At 38.0% G+C, this 17310-nt stretch overlaps 1 protein-coding gene and 1 pseudogene across 1 annotated transcript in view; one reads left to right on the top strand and one right to left on the bottom strand.

Moving 5' to 3' along the window:
* Window positions 1-17310, top strand: part of EAF2 (ELL associated factor 2) — a 49960-nt gene that overhangs the window by 19103 nt on the left and 13547 nt on the right. The window contains exon 5 of the mRNA XM_026494578.4: window positions 15123-15374. Coding sequence (XP_026350363.2) covers window positions 15123-15374 — 252 coding nt within the window. The remainder of the gene's footprint in view (window positions 1-15122; window positions 15375-17310) is intronic.
* Window positions 13434-14941, bottom strand: LOC113256176 (ribonuclease inhibitor-like; annotated as a pseudogene).

The raw sequence follows: 17310 nt of genomic DNA, 5'->3' as shown, positions 1-17310 counted from the left end.
TAGCAACAATCTTAATAAAAGCATTGTATTGAAGCATTGTATTGTAAAGGATAAATTATCATGATCCAAACATAAGATCCAATTTTATATAAGATTTTACCTTGAGATGTTTTTTTAAAAATTTTTCATTATGTTATGTTAGTCACCATACAGTACATTATTAGTTTTTGATGTAGTGTTCCATGATTCATTGTTTGTGTATAACACCCAGTGTTCCATGTAATACGTGTCCTCCTTAATACCCATCACCGGCCTAGCCCAATCCCCCACCCCCTCCCCTCTGAAACCCTCAGTTTGTTTCCCAGAGTCCATAGTCTCTCATGGTTCATTCCCCCTTCAGTTTACCCGCCCCTTCATTCTTCCCTTCCTTCTCCTACCTATCTCCCTGCTATTCCTTATGTTCCATAAATGACTGAAACTATATGATAATTGTCTTTCTCTGCTTGACTTATTTCACTTAGCATAATCTCCTCCAGACCCATCCATGTTGCTGCAAATGTTGGGTAATCATTCTTTCTGATGGCTGAGTAATATTCCATTGTATATGTGGACCACATCTTCTTTATCCATTCGTCTGTTGAAGGGCATATCGGCTCCTTCCACAATTTAGCTATTGTGGACAATGCTGTGAACATTGAGGTGTATATGGCCCTTCTCTTCACTACGTCTGTATCTTTGGGGTAAATACCCAGTAGTGCAATTGCTGGGTCAGAGGGTAGCTCTATTTTTAAATTTTGTGGGACCGCCACACTTTTCCAAAGCGGCTGTACCAACTTGCATTCCCATTAACAGAGGATTCCCCTTTCTCCACAACCTCTCCAACATTTGCTGTTTCTTGCCTTGTCCATTTTTGCTATTCTAACTGGCGTGATGTGGTATCTCCATGTGGTTTTGATTTGAATTTTCCTGATGGCTAATGATTTTGAACATTTTTTCATTTGTCTGTTAGCCATTTGTATGTCTTCATTGGAAAAGTGTTCATATCTTCTGTCCATTTTTTTATTGGATTATTTGTTTCTCGTGTATTGAGTTTGAGAAGTTCTTTGTAGATCTTGGATACTAGCCTTTTATCTGTAGTTTCATTTGCAAATATCTTCTCCCATTCTGTGGGTTGCCTCTTTGTTTTGATGACTGTTTCCTTTGCTGTGCGGAAACTTTTTATCTTGATGAAGTCCCAAAAGTTCTTTTTTTCTTTTGTTTCCATTGCCTTTGGAGACATGTCATGAAAAAAGTTGCTGTGGCCAGTGTCGAAGAGGTTAATGCCTATGTTCTCCTCCATGATTTTGATGGATTCCTATCTCACATCAAGGTCTTTCATCCATTTGGAGTTTATCTTTGTGTATGGTGTAAGAGAGTGGTCAAGTTTCATTCTTTTGCATATAGCTGTCCAATTTTCCCAGCACCATTTATTGAAGAGACTGTCTTTTTCCCACTGGATGTTTTTTCCTGCTTTGTCAAAGATTAGTTGACCATAAAGTCGGGAGTCCATTTCTGGAGTCTCTATTCTGTTCCATTGGTCTATGTGTCTATGTGTCTTCTGTGCCAGTACCATGCTGTTTTGGTGATCACACCTTTGTAGTATAGCTTGAAATCAGGCAACGTGATGGCCCCAGCTTTGTTTTTCTTTTTCAACGTTTCCTTGGTGATTTGGGGTCTTTTCAGGTTCCACACAAATTTTAAGATTGTTTGTTCCAGCTCTTTGAATAATGTCATTGGTATTTTGGTCGGGATGGCGTTGAAAGTGTAGATTGCTTTGGGTACCATAGACATTTTAACTATGTTTATTCTTTCAATCCATGAGCATGGAATATTTTTCCATCTTTTTGTGTCTTCTTCAATGTCTTTCATCAGTGTTCTGTAGTTTCTAGAGTATAGATCCTTCACCTCTCTGGTTAAGTTTATTCCGAGATATCTTATGGTTTTTGGTGCTATTGTAAATGGAACTGATTCCCTAATTTCTCTTTCTTCAGTCTCATTGTTTGTGTATAGAAATGCAACTGATTTCTGATTGATTTTGTATCCTGCCACATTACTGAATTGTTGTATGAGTTCTAGTAATTTGAGGGTGGAGTCTTTTTGGTTTTCCATATAAAGTATCATGTCGTCTGTGAAGAGAAAGAGTTTGACTTCTTCTTTGCCAATTTGAATACCTTTTATTCTTTTTTATTGTCTGGTTGCTGTTGCTACGACTTCTAGTACTATGTTGAACAGTAATGGCAAGAGTGGGCATCCTTGTCATGTTCCTGATCTTAAAGGAAAGGCTCTCAGCTTTTCCCCATTGAGAATAATATTCGCTGTAGGCTTTTCATAGATGGCTTTTATGAAATTGAGGAATGTAACCTCTATCCCTACACTCTGAAGGGTTTTAATCAGGAAAGGATGCTGTATTTTGTCAAAGGCTTTTTCTGCATCAATTGAGAGGATCATATGGTTCTTGTCTCTTCTCTTATTACTGTGATCTATCACACTGATTGATTTGCAAATGTTGAACCACCCTTGCATCCCAGGGATGAATCCCACTTGGTCATGATGGATAATCCTTTTAATGTACTGTTGGATCCTATTAGCTAGGATCTTGTTGAGAATTTTGGCATCCATATTCATCAAGGATATTGATCTGTAATTCTCCTTTTTGATGGGGTCTTTGCCTGGTTTGGCGATCAAGGTAATACTGGCCTCATAGAATGAGTTTGGTAGTTTTCCTTCTGTTTCTATTTTTTTGAAACAGCTTTAGGAGAATACATATTATTTCTTCTTTGTTCTTTGAATGTTTGGTAGAATTCCCCAGGGAATCCATCAGGCCCTGGACTCTTGTTTTTTGGGAGTTTTCTGATCACTAATTCAATCTCTTCATGATTAATCAGTCTGTTTAGATACTCAATTTCTTCCTGTTTCAGTCTTGGTAGTTTATAGGTTTCCAGGAAGGCATCCATTTCTTCCAGGTTGTATAATTTATTGGCATATAGTTGTTGATAATAATTTCTAATGATTGTTTCTATTTCCTTGGTGTTGGTCATGCTATCTCCCCTTTCATTAATAATTTTATGAATTTGGGTCCTTTCTCTATTCTTTTGAATAAGTTTGGCCAGTAGCTTATTGATCTTATTAATTCCTTCAAAGAACCAGCTTCTAGTTTTGTCGATCTGCTCTACTGTGCTCCTGGTTTCTAATTCATTAATCTCTGCTCTAATCTTAATCAGTTGTGTTCTCATGCATGGGTTAGGCCTGTTCTTCTGTTCTATCTCCAGCTTCTTAAGGTGAGAATATAAGGACTGCATTTTAGATTGTTCTATTCTTTTGAGTGAGGGTTGGATGGCTATGTATTTTCCCCTTAGGACCGCCTTTGCAGTGTCCCATAGGTTTTGTTTTGTTTTTTTAAATATTTTTTATTAGGTTAGTCACCATACAGTACATCCCTGGTTTTTTATGTAAAGCTCGATGATTCATTAGTTGCACATAACACCCAGTGCACCATGCAATACGTGCCCTCCTTACTACCCATCACCAGCCTATCCCATTCCCCCACACCCCTCCCCTCTGAAGCCCTCAGTTTGTTTCTCAGAGTCCATAGTCTCTTATGCTTCATCCCCCCTTCTGATTACCCCCCCTTTCTTTATCCCTTTCTTCCCCTACCGATCTTCCTAGTTCTTATGTTCCATAGATGAGAGAAATCATATGATAATTGTCTTTCTCTGCTTGACTTATTTCACTTAGCATTATCTCCTCCAGTGCTGTCCATGTTGCAGCAAATGTTGAGAACTTGTTCTTTTTTGATAGCTGAGTAATATTCCATTGTATAGATGGACCACAACTTCTTAATCCAGTCATCTGTTGAAGGGCATCTCGGCTCCTTCCATGATTTAGCTATTGTGGACAGAGCTGCTATGACTATTGGGATGCATATGGCCCTTCTCGTCACTATGTCTGTATCTTTGGGGTAAATACCCAGTAGTGCAATGGCTGGATCATAGGGTAGCTCAATTTTTAACTTAAGGGACCTCCACACTGTTTTCCAGAGTGTCTGTACCAACTTGCATTCCCACCAACAATGTAGGAGGGATTCCCTTTCTCCACATCCTCTCCAACAATTGTTGTTTCTTGCCTTGTCAATTTTTGCCATTCTAACTGGCATAAGGTGATATCTTAGTGTGGTTTTTATTTGAATTTCCCTGATGGCTAATGATTTTGAACATTTTTTCATGTGTCTGTTAGCCATTTGTATGTCATCATTGGAAAAGTGTCTATTTGCCCATTTTATGATTTATTTTTTTCTCATGTATTGAGTTTGAGAAGTTCTTTGTAGATCTTGGATACCAGTCTTTTATCTGTAGTATCATTTGCAAATATCTTCTCCCATTCTGTGGGCTGCCTCTTAGTTTTTTTGACTGTTTCCTTGGCTGTGCAGAAGCTTTTGATCTTGGTGAAGTCCCACAAATTCATTTTATCTTTTGTTTCTCTTGCTTTTGGAGATGTGTCATGATAAAGGTTGCTGTGGCTGATGTCGTAGAGGTTGCTGCCTATGCTCTCCTCTAGGATTTTGTTGCAGTGTCCCATAGGTTTTGGACTGATGTGTTATTGTTCTCATTGGTTTCCATAAATTACTTAAGTTCTTCTTTAATTTCCTGGTTTACCCAATCATTCTTAAGCAGGATGGTTCTTAGTTTCCAAGTGTTTGAGTTTCTTCCAAATTTTTCCTTGTGATTGAGTTCCAATTTCAAAGCATTGTGGTCTGAGAATATTCAGGGAATAATTTCAGTCTTTTGGTATTGGTTGAGATCTGTTTTGTGACCCAGAATATGGTCTATTCTGGAGAAAGTTCCATGTGCATTTGAAAAGAATGAGTATTCTGTTGTTCTAGGGTGTAGTGTTCTGTATATATCTATGAGGTCCATCTGTTCCAATATGTCATTCAAAGCTCTTGTTTCTTAGTTGATTTTCTGCTGAGATGATCTGTCTATTGCAGAGAGTGGAGTGTTGAGGTCCTTTACTATTAATGTATTATTATCTATATCTCTTTATTCTGGTTAAGAGTTGGCTTGTATATCTGGCTGCTCCCCTTTATATATCTAATATAAATTAGATATTTATAATTATTAGATCCTCTTGTTGGATACCCACTTTAAGAATAATATAGTGTCCTTCTGTACCTCTAACTACAGTCTTTATCTTGAAATCTAATCTGTCTGATATGAGAATTGCTACCCCAGCTTTCTTTTGAGGTCTGTTGGCATGAAAAATGGTTCTCCATCCTTTCACTTTCAGTCTAGATGTATCTTTAGGTTCAAAATGAGTCTCTTGTAGACAGCATATGGATGGGTCATGTCTTTTTATCCAATCTGTGACCCTGTGGCATTTTATGGGAGCAGTTAGGCTATTCACATTGAGAGTGATTACTGAGAGATATGATTTTAATGATGTCATGTTGCCTGTGAAGTCTTTGTTTCTATAGATTGTAAATTTCTGTTCTGTATCACTCTAGGGATCTTTTTACTTAATATTTTTTGTAGGCCTGACTTGGTAGTCACATATTCTTTCAGTTTCTGCTGGTCTTGGAAGCTCCTGTCTCTCCATCCATTCTGAATGACAGCCTTGATGGATAAAGAATCTTTGGCTTCATGTTCTTCTCACTTAGTGCTCTGAATATGTCTTGCCAGCTTTTTCTGGCTTGCCAGGTCTCTGTAGACAGGTGTGACATTATTCTGATGTTCCTCCCTCTGTACATGAGGAATCTCTGTTCCCGGCTGCTTTCAAGATTGTTTCCTTCGATCTAAGATTTGCAAATTGTACTATTATGTGACATGTTGTTGGTCTGTTCTCATTAATCTTGGGAGGGGTCCTCTCTGCCTCTTGAACATGAATGCTTGTTTCCTTCACCAGATTAGGGAAGTTCTCAGCTACAACTTGTTCAAATATCTCTTCTAGATCTCTCTCTTTCTCCACCCCTTGGGGATGCCGGTGATTCTGACATTGGAACATTTCATTGAGTCAGTAATATCCTGTAGTCTTATTTCTTGAAAGTGGAGTTTCTTAAGGCATGTTTCTTCTCTTTCTTTCTTTTCTATCATCTCATCTTCTAACACACTAATTCGTTCTTCTGCCTCGTTTACCGTGGCCATCAGAGCATCCAGTTTAGACTGTATTTGATTCATAGCATTCTTAATTTCTGCCAGATTCACTCTCATTTCTGCCCTTAGAGATTCTATATTTTCCTTAATATTTTTTTCAAGCCTACATGTCATCTTGACCATTGTTACTCTGAACTCCATTTCTGACAATTTGGTTATATCCATATCCATTAGTTCTGTGGCAGAGGCCACAGTCTCTGTTTCTTCATTTGTTGGGGGTTCCTCCTCCTTGTCATTCTGATGAGGTTTGGTTGCTGGGATGTACAGAGCCCAAATTATTGACCAGGACCCAAGCAAGTTGCACGTGTTTTATAGGGACCTTAGGGATGTGGGCTTCTTGTTTTTCCAGCCTGCCTTTTGGGATAGGGGCCTGCCATGCTGATACTCAGGCAACCCTGTTTGGATAGAGTTGCCCTGTCCCCTGTGTGGGCAGGGGGGAGGATGGGTGAAAACCAGTTTTTCTGGGCTTTTGTTCTCTGGCAGCTTTTCCTGGCAGTTTTCTGTGACTCTTCTGAGGGTCAGAGTAGCAGTGACCATATCCTAGCCTCTGTCTCAGAACAGAGAGATCGCAGTCTGCTCTTCACTGAGCTCTCCTGACCAATCTAACTCCATCTCTGTCGGTGCTGCTAAAAACTCCTCAGCATCTGGGTTGTGAGCCCCACAACCATTCTCCCAGTCCTTGTTCCCAGGGCCGGCACATCTCTGCCCTTTGTGCTTCTAAAACTGCCAGCCACCCTGTTCCCCTGCGTGCTCCCAAGCTCCTGGTTTCAGTTGGGTTTGCGCACCCACTCCAGAGCTCCAGTGTTCATTCTGGTCATATGTGCGCTCCCAAGCTCCAGGTTTCAGTCTGGTTGGAGTGCATGCTCTGGAGCTCCCAGTTTCACTCTGGTTCCCCCGCTCCAGAGCTCCAGTTTTTACTCTGGTTGCAAGCGCACTACTACCTCCTGGTTTCAGTCTGGTTTCCCAGCAACTACTAGTCTGTGAGTCTGGCCAGCTCCCCAGTGCAGGAAGCTACTGTTTCACGACGCCCAAGTGCCTACCTTGAAATGTTTGTATCTGTGTGCTAAGCCAGGGTGACTACCTGCTAAAAAAAAAAAAAAATGATTAAAAATTTTTTGTCCAACTACTTGACATTTGTATTCATATTCTAGAAAAACATTGACCTGAAAGTCAGTAGACTTGACTCTGCCCCTAAAAATCTGGTAATTTTTGTTCATTTTGGACCTAGGTTTCCTCATTTGTAAAATCATAAAATTGATCCAAATGGTAGCTGAAGACCTCACATAACCATAAATTTTGTGTATCTTAAAAATTTTTTTGGAAATGCTAAACCAAAGAGGATATTGACATTATTGCTCTTTTTACCTACTGGAAGAAATAAATGTTCCATAAAATGCACAGACATCAATTCAAGGCTATAAGAAACATGAAAAGTCAAGGAAACATGCCACCACCAAAGGAATACAACAATTTTTCAATAATGGATACCAAAGAAATAGAGATCTATGAATTGCCAAAGAATTCAAAACAATTGTTTTAAGGAAGCTCAGAGAGCCAAAAGAGAACACAGACAACTCAATAAAATCAGGGAAACAATACACAAAAATTGAATTTCAACAGAGAGATAGAAATAATAAAAAAGAACCAAACAAATCCTGGAGCTGAAGAATACCATGAATGAAATTAAGAAATGCAGTAGAGAGCACCAACAGCTGACTTTACCAAGCAAAAGGAAGAATCTGTGAACTCAAAGATAGGTCATTTGAAATTAACTTGTCAGTGGAGAAAAAAAGGAATGAAAAGGAGTGAGGAGAGCCTATGTTAGTTAGGGGATACCACTAAGCAAAACAATGCATGAACTATAGGAATCCAAGAAGGAGAAGAGAGAGAGAAAGCTTATTTAAAGAAATAATGACTGAAAACTTCCCAGATTGGAACATCTGAGTATGAACATCCAGATATATGAAGCTCAAAAGACTCCAAGCAATATCAACCCAAAGAAAGTCACAAGAATAAAAGGCACAGCATAAGGAATATAGACAGTGGTATTATAATAGCACTGCATGATGACAGATGGTAGCTATACTTGTGGTAAACATAGCATAGCATATAAAGTTGTTGAATAACTATGTTGTATACCTGAAACTAACATCATGTGTCAACTATACTTCATTAAAAAATTTTTTAAGTCTTCACCAAGACTAATTATAATAAAACTACCAAAAATTAAGAACAAAGAAACAATTTTGAAAACAGTAAAAGAAACTCCTCACATATAAGGGAACCCCCATGTGGCTGTCAGTGGATTTCTCAGCAGAAACCTTGCAGGCCAAGAGAATGGGATAATATTGTCAAAATGCTAAATCAACAACAACGAAAAACTGTCGACCAAGAATACTTTAACTGGCAAAGCTATCCTTCAGAAATGAAGGAGATACAAAGACTTTCCCAGATTAACCAAAGCTGAGGGAATTTGTTGACACCAGATGTGGCTTACAAGAAATGCTAAAGGGAGTTCTTCAAGCTGAAGTGAATGGATGCTAATTAGTAACATGAAAACAAATGAAAGTATAAAACTCACTGGAAAACTTAAGTACATGGTCAAATTTAGAATAGTCTAATACTGTAATAGTAGTGTATAAATTGCTTAACCCTAGTATAAAAGGTAAAAGACAAAAGTATTACAAATTACAATAGCTATAATAATTTGTTAATGGATACACAAGTTCAAAAGATGTAAATTGTGGGGCACCTGGGTGGCGCAGTCGTTAAGCGTCTGTCTTCGGCTCAGGGTGTGATCCTGGTGCTCTGGGATCGAGCCCCACATCAGGCTCCTCCGTGGGAGCCTGCTTCTTCCTCTCCCACTCCCCCTGCTTGTGTTCCCTCTCTCACTGGCTGTCTCTCTCTGTCAAATAAATAAATGAAATCTTAAAAAAAAGATGTAAATTGTGACATCAAAAACCAACTGTAGGAAGGGGAATAGAAGGATAAAGATTTTGTATTTGGAAGATGTTATGGTTAGCTTAAAATAGACTGTTATAACTGTAAGAGATTTTAAACTTCTAATAGACACCCAAAAGGAAGAAATCAAAGAAGAAAGAAATCAAATCAAAGAAATTGATTACATCACAAAGGAAGACAGCAAAAGGTACAAACTACAAAACAACCAGAAACAATTAACAAGGTAGCAATAGTAAGTCTTTACCTATAAATGAAACTTTAAATGGAAAGGAATTCAATTCTCCAATCAAAAGACATAGTGTGGCTGAATGGATAAAAAACAAGATCAACTAGGTGCTACCTATAAGAGACTCACTTCGGCTCTAAGGATACATATAGGCTGAAAGTGAAGGGATAGAAAAAGATATTCCATTCAAATGGAAACCAGAAGAGAGCAGAAAGAGCTATACTTATTATTTCAGACAAAACAGACTAAGTCAAAACTGTTACAAGAAACAAAGAAGGTCATTAGATAATGATAAAGGGATCATTTCATCAAAAGGATTTAACAGTGGTAAATGTATATGCATCCAATATTGGAGCACCCTAATATATTACATATTTATGGATCTGGGGAGAAATAGAGATAGCAATGCAAAAATAGTAGGGGACTTCAATACCCCACTTTCAGCAATAGATAAATCATCAAGACAGAAAATCAATAAGATAATATTGTATTTGAACTAGACTTTAGACCAAATAGACCTAACAGATTTGTATAAAACATACTATACAGTAGCAGCAGAAAACACATTCCTCTCAAGCATATGCTGAACATTCTCCATGATACATCATATGTTAGGTCACAAAGCAAGTCTTAACAAGTTTAAGGAGATTGAAATCATATTAAGTATCTTTTCCAACCACAGTGGTATGAAACTAGTATCAACAATGGGAGGAAAATGGGGAAATTCGTAAATTTGTGGAAATTTAACAACATGCACCTGAACAACAAATGGGTCAAATAAGAAATCAGAAAGGAAATTTTAAAAATCTTGAAATAAATGAAATGGAAATGCAATATACCAAAACTTACAGGATGCTGCAAACACTGTTCAAGAAGGAAGTTTATAGGAATAAATGCCTACATTAAGAAAAAAGAAAGATCTCAAATAACCTAACTTTATAACCTCAAGGAACTAGTAAATGAAGAGAAAGCTAAGCCCAAAGTCAACAGAAGTAAGGAAATAATAAAGATTATCCAGAATAGAAATAAGAGAAATAGACTAGAAAAACAATAGAAAAGATGAATGAAACTGAGTTGGTTTTTAAAAAAGATTAACCAGACCAACTTTTAATTAGACTAAGGAAGAAAAAAAGAGAGAAATGAAAGACATTATAACTGATACTACAAAAATACATTCATAAGAGACTGAAAAATTATTTGCCAACAAATTGTATAACCCAGAAGAAATGGATAAATTCCTAGAAGGAGACAACCTACCAAGACTGAATAATGAAGAACGAGAAAATCTGAACAGACCAATAATAAGTAAGGACACTGAATCTGTAATCAAAAATCTCCTAGCAAAGAAAAGCCCAGGACCATATAGATGGGTTCACTGGTGAATTCTACCAAATGTTTAAAGAAGAATTAATGTCAGTTATTCTCAAACTGTTCCAACAAATTGAAGAGGAGGGTACACTTTCAAGTTAATTTTACAAAGCCAGTATTACTCTGATATCAAAGCCAGAGAAGGACACTAAAAAAATTATAGACCAATATCCCAGATGAACATAGATGCAAAAGTCTTCAACAAAATACTAGCAGACCAAATTCAACAGCATATTGAACAGATTATACAACATCATCAAATGGGATTTATGCTGGGAATGCAAGGATATTCAACATACGCAAATCAATAGATGTGATATATCCTGTTAACAGAATGGAGGATGAAAATCATATGATCATTTCAGTAGATACAGAAAAAGCATTTGACAGATTTCAACACTTTCACCTTAAAAACTCTCAATGAATTAGATACAGAAGAAATACAGATCTACATAATAAAGGCCATGTATGGCAAGCCCACAGCTATCATACTCAACAGTGAAAAGCTGAAAGTTTTCTTCTAAGATCAGAAATAAGACAAGACATTCTCTTTATTTCTATTCTGCATAGTACTAAAATCCTAGGCAGAGCAATTAGGCAAGAAAAAGAAATGGATCTAAATTGGAAGGAGGAAATAAATTTGTTTCTATAGATGACATGACTCCACCCTAAACTAAAAAACCCTAAAGACTCCAGCAAAAAACTGTTAGAATAAATGAATTCTGTAAAGTTGCAGAATAGAAAATCAATATACAAAAACCAGTTGCATTTCTATATACTAACAAACTATTGGAAGGGAGAAATAAATGAAATAAGCTATACAAAGAAAGATAAATATTGTATGATCTCATTTACATGTCGAAGCAATCTAAAAAAGTTAAACTCATAGAAACCGTGTAGGTGGGTGGTTGCCAGGGACTGCTGGGGTAGGGAGAAAGAGGAGATATTGGTCAAAGAGTATAAACTTAGAGTTATAAGATGAATAAGTTCTGAGGATCTAATATAATCTAGGGTATCTAAATCTTTTTAAGTTTTTATTTAAATTCTAGTTAATTAACATGCAGTGTAATATTAGTTTCAAATGTACAATTCAGTGATTCAACACTAACATACAATACCCAGTGCTCATCACAACATGTGCATTCCTTAATCCCCATCACCTATTTACCCCATCCCCCCTCCCATCATCCCATCCAGCAAACCTCAGTTTGTTCTGTACAGTTAAGAGTATGTTTCTTGGTTTGCCTCTCTCTCTTTTTCCCATGTTCATTTGTTTTGCTTCTTAAATTCCACATGAGTGAAATCATATGGTATTTGTCTTTCTCTGACTGACTTATTTCACTCTCTAGCTCCATCCATGTCGTTGCAAATCATGAGATTTCATTCTTTTTTATGGCTGAGTAATATTCCATTGGAGATATTTTTACATATAAATATATATATATATATATATATATATATATATATATATATATATATATACACATACACACACACACACACATAAATCTCACATCTTCTTTATCCATTCATCAGTCCATGGACATTTGGGCTGTTTTCATAACATGTGTCTATTAGCCATCTGTATGTCTTCTTTGGAAAATGTCTATTCATGTCTTCTGCCCATTATTTAATCGGATTATTTGGTTTTTTGGGTGTCAAGTTTGATAAGTTCTTTTTTTTATAATAATTTTTTATTATATTGTTAGTCACCATATAGTACATCCCTAGATTTTGATGTAAAGTTCCATGATTCATTACTTGCATATAAAACACCCAGTGCACCATGCAAAATGTGCCCTCCTTAATACCTTTACATATTTTTAATATATTTTTGATACTAACCCTTTATCAGATATGTCATTTACAAATATCTTCTATTCTGAAGGTTGCCTTTTAGTTTTGTTGTTTTCTTCGCTGTGCAGAAGCTTTTTATTTTGATGAAGTCCTTTAATTTTGCTTTGTTTCCCTTGCCTCAGGGACATATCTAGTAAGAAGTTGTTGTGACCGATGTCAAAGAGGTTACTGCCTGTGTTCTCCTCTCAGATTTTAATGGTTTCATGCCTCACATTTACATCTTTAATCCATTAAACATTTATTTTTGTGTATGATGTAAGAAAGTGGTCATGTTTCATTCTTTTGCATGTTGCTGTCCAATTTCCCCAACACTATTTGGGAAAAAAAAAGACTATCTTTTTCCCGCTGGATATTCTTTCCTGCCTTGTCAAAGTTGTGGGTTCATTTCTGGGTTTTCTATTCTGTTCTGTTGATCCATGTGTCTATTTTTGTGCCAATAGTATCCGGTCTAAATTTTCTAAGAGAGCAGATCTTACATGTTCCCATCACACACACACACACACACACACAAATGGAAACTATGAGGTGATAAATATGTTAATTAACTTGATTATGATAATCATTTCACAATGTATATCAAAGCATTAAGTTGTATATTTTGGTTTTTTTCCTCTTGCCAAAAACAAAGTGCTTTAATAATTATAAAATGTCTAAAATTTTCTCCCAGAAGTCAGTTGATTTGAGTGTTTCTCTTCAGTCAAAGCTAGGACACCAGAGTGAGAGCCCCTAGGAGCAGCCAGTCCCCTGCTGGGTCCTAGGTAGGGCCTGTTAGGAGAGCAGGTTTCAGAAGCTGGGGCTGGAGGCGACTCAGAAGATGACCCTCAGGTTCAGCTTGTGCCCTTCCTGGACCTGCAGGTGATCCTCTGTCTCCTTCATCCAGTAGATGCCATGCTATTTCAGAGCACATGTAGTTGTTGCCTGAATTCCTGCTTGTGCAGGCTGGGGTTGGCCAGCAGGAGCAAGGCCAGGCTGCTACAGCCACTGTCCGTCAGTCGCATTCCCCCAGCCAGGGCGCTCACAGTGGGGTGCCAGGCTGGCCCAGACCTCGGCAGAGCTCCCGGACTCCAGAATCCCCTAGCTTGTTGTTGCTCATCTGCAACTCCATGAGATACTATTTTGGGTCTATGTCGTGAAGTGGTGGCAGCAGATGGCCATAAGCTGCAGGACTTCACCCATGGGTATTGCATCTGGCAGCCAGATTCCCACAGGCTCTCACATGTAGCCAGACACCCTTGTCCCCCAGCACATTGCCAACCAGGCTCAACTCTTAAGGCTCTCCTTGGCCCTATGGACGTGGCACAGGTCTCTGCAGCCCCTAGTGGTGATGTCACAGTCCCAGAGCCACAGGGCCCTGAGTCAGGAGCTGGGGTGTAGCATTTTGGGGCACATCTCGACAATACCCAGGTCACCCAGCTTGTCACCCAGGTCCAGCGCCTTGGAGGTCACAATACTACACAGATCCTTACCATTGGCCAACGTGAAGCCACAGTTCTCCAACTTGAGCATCTCCAACTGAAAGGCCGAGTCTACCAGGCCCTGGTACAGCACTCAGATGCCTCCTCGCAGATGTCATTGTTGCTCACCATGAGCTCCTTGGAGTGTGGCTTGGCCTTTGAACACCACAGCTAGGGGCTCACAACTGGCAGCTGTCAGGTTGCAGTACTCCAGCTGAAGTGTCTCAAGGTGGCATTGTGAGTCCAGGAGATCTTTGCAGAACAGCTGCAGGCCTGCATCTGCCAACAAATTGTCACTGAAGTGCAGTTCATGCAGGACGGGCACCAAGTGCAGCACGCAGGTCAGGACTCCACAGCCAGCCTCCATCAGGCAGCAGTTCTGGAGGCTGAGCTTCTATATCTTGCAGGTGGGGCTCTACAGGCCCTGGAGCACCAGGTGCCTACCAGCATCACCCAGCTCTTTGGTGCAAAGGCTAACTCAGTCAGGGAGAGGTTGGCCCAGAGAGCACAGGTGACATCCTTGGAACACAGCTCTTTGAGGCCCCTGTCATCCAGCCTGACCACCTCAAACAGTTGGATCAGAGGCGGGAACTCTCTCCAACCAGCATCACTCAACTGCTTATACTGAATGTCCAGATTCTTGGTTCAAGGGGAAGTGTTTTGTCAGGCCAAGTTGCTTCTTAAACTGGGGCTGGGAGCCTGTCATACACTTTAAGTATATACAGTTTTGTCAATTATAGGTCAAAAAAGCTGGGGGAAAAAAAGAAATTCATCTGTATGTACTATACTGCCTTATACATATTAAGAGAGTAAGGGGAATTGGAGGATGGTTTCTGCTAAAACAGATTTTAATTTTTACAGTTTTAATTTTTCACATTCTTTATTTTATTTGAATTACATACATATTTAAGTATAATGGTATAATAAATATAGCATTTAGATTTAGGCATTGCCTATGTCTTTTAATGGTAGAGGAGCTTTTTAAATGTTTTAAATACTCTACATGTATGTTTAATCTCATTTATTCCTCAACAATGGTTTTTTAGAAGCTAACACATCCATTTTTTTATTTATTTAATATTTATATTTAATATTATTTATTTAACCTATTAATTTCTGTTTTATTTTCAGAACTGAAGGCAGAAGCTAGTCTAATGGACCAGATGAGTAGTTGTGAGAGTTCATCAGATTCCAAAAGTTCATCATCTTCAAGTAGTGAGGATAGTTCCAGTGACTCAGACGATGAAGAGTGCAGATCCTCTCCTTCTGATCCAGGGAATTATATCTCAGGACATCCTGCCATGTCACACTGCAGGATTCCTGATATGGATGCCAGCCAGAATAGATCTCATGACAACAGTGGCCTTCTGATGAATACTTTAAGTAAGTATATATAAACATGAGTAATTGGAAAAGTAAGAATTCAGCATGGAGCTCTAGTGATTATGATCTAAAATTTGGATAAAAAGAAAAACTCATTTTATTCATTTGATACTATGATTAACCATTACCTTTCTGTTGACTCATTCCTTTTCTTTTGACTCTGTGATATAATGTCTTATTGGTTTTTCTCCTTTCTCTCTAGATATATTTCTCTTTCTCCTTTGCCAGTTTAGAATCTTCTACTTAGTAATTAGAGCTGGAGTTCTCAAGCCTTTATTTTAGGTCTTTTTTTCCTTTTTACTCCACATTCTTTCCCTAGATAATCTCCTCCATATTTCTGTTGTAATTAGTACTTATGTATAGATAATTTGTAAATTTGCTTCTCTGGCCCAGACCTCTGAGCTCTGGAAACAGGTCCGACACCACGTTTTAGTAAGGGCATCCTAAATTCACTTTGTCCAAAACCAACTTACAATCGTTGGTTCACTGTTTCCTTTTAGTGAAAGGTAGATTCATCTAATGATACAATCCAGAAGCCTAATTGTATGCAAGGATTTACTTCCTCTCCCTTTTTATAGTGTAGTCAATCCTTTATCAAGTCCTGTTTATTTTACCTCCTTAATATTTCTCAAATTCATCTACTTCTCTGTATCTTCACTACTATCACTCTAGTTCCACTTGCTGTTATTTCTTGCTTTTAACTCTGCAGTGACTTTCTTTTTTTTTTTTTTTTTTTTTTAAAGATTTTATTTATTTATTTAACAGAGACAGCCAGCGAGAGAGGGAACACAAGCAGGGGGAGTGGGAGAGAAAGAAGCAGGCTCCTAGCGGAGGAGCCTGATGTGGGGCTCGATCCCAGAACGCTGGGATCATGCCCTGAGCCGAAGGCAGACGCTTAACGACTGCGCCACCCAGGCGCCCCTGCAGTGACTTTCTAACTGGTTTACCCTTTATCTAGTCAAGCCCATTTTGTTCCATCATGTACATTGCAGCCATTTTGATCTTTTCATAATTAAAATATAATTTGTCACCCCTCCTGCTTTAAAATTTTCAATAGCTCATACAGTTGACCCTTAAGCAACACAGGTTTGAATTGTGCAGGTCCACTTACACATGGATTTTTTTTTTTTTCAATAGACTTTTTTTTTGGTACTGTAAATGTATTTTCTTTTCCTTATGATTTTCTTAATGTTATTAAGAATACGTATATGTAATACATATAAGATACAAAATATGTATTAATCGACTGTTTCTACTATAAGTAAGGCCTCTGGTCAACAGTAGGTTATTAGTAGTTAAGTTTTTGTGGGGTCAAAAGTTATATGCAAATTTTTCACCATAGAGGGTCAGCCCCCCTAAACCTCCCTCGCATTGTTCAAGGGTCATTTGCAATTTCTTTTATGATAGAGACAAAACATTTTACTATAATGGTCTTGCTCTTTCTGTTCTAGCAACATTTACCTAATTTTTGCCACTGTACTCAAATACTTTCACCCACCTCAGGGCCCTTATACACTGCTATTCACTCAGGCAGAAACACTTCCTTCCTATCATGTAGTTAGCTTTTTCTCCTTTAGATTACAATTCAAGGCATACTTTATCAAGGACACCTTCCTGACAAGGTCAAATCCCCCTTTTTGTAGAACTTCAGAGCAATATCTTGTTTATATCAAATGTCATAATTATAAAGTTATATCTTTTGTGTAATTTGCTTTCTTCTAAAGCATAAGCTCCAGGAGGACCTATTATGTTTATTTTTGCTTATCATTGAATACTAGTATCTAGCACAGTTCCTGATACATAGTAGATGCTCAATAAATACTTCTTTTAAAATAAAAGCATACAGGTTGACAGGGATAGAATGAGACTTTCTGCTTATTTAAAGCTAATCTCACCATGTTAATTAACAATAACAAAGAAAGCGGCTAGGAAGGAT

This window comes from Ursus arctos, unplaced genomic scaffold (assembly GCF_023065955.2).
Source record: "Ursus arctos isolate Adak ecotype North America unplaced genomic scaffold, UrsArc2.0 scaffold_4, whole genome shotgun sequence".
NCBI lineage: Eukaryota > Metazoa > Chordata > Mammalia > Carnivora > Ursidae > Ursus > Ursus arctos.
This window is presented reverse-complemented; position numbering and strand designations above follow the sequence as displayed.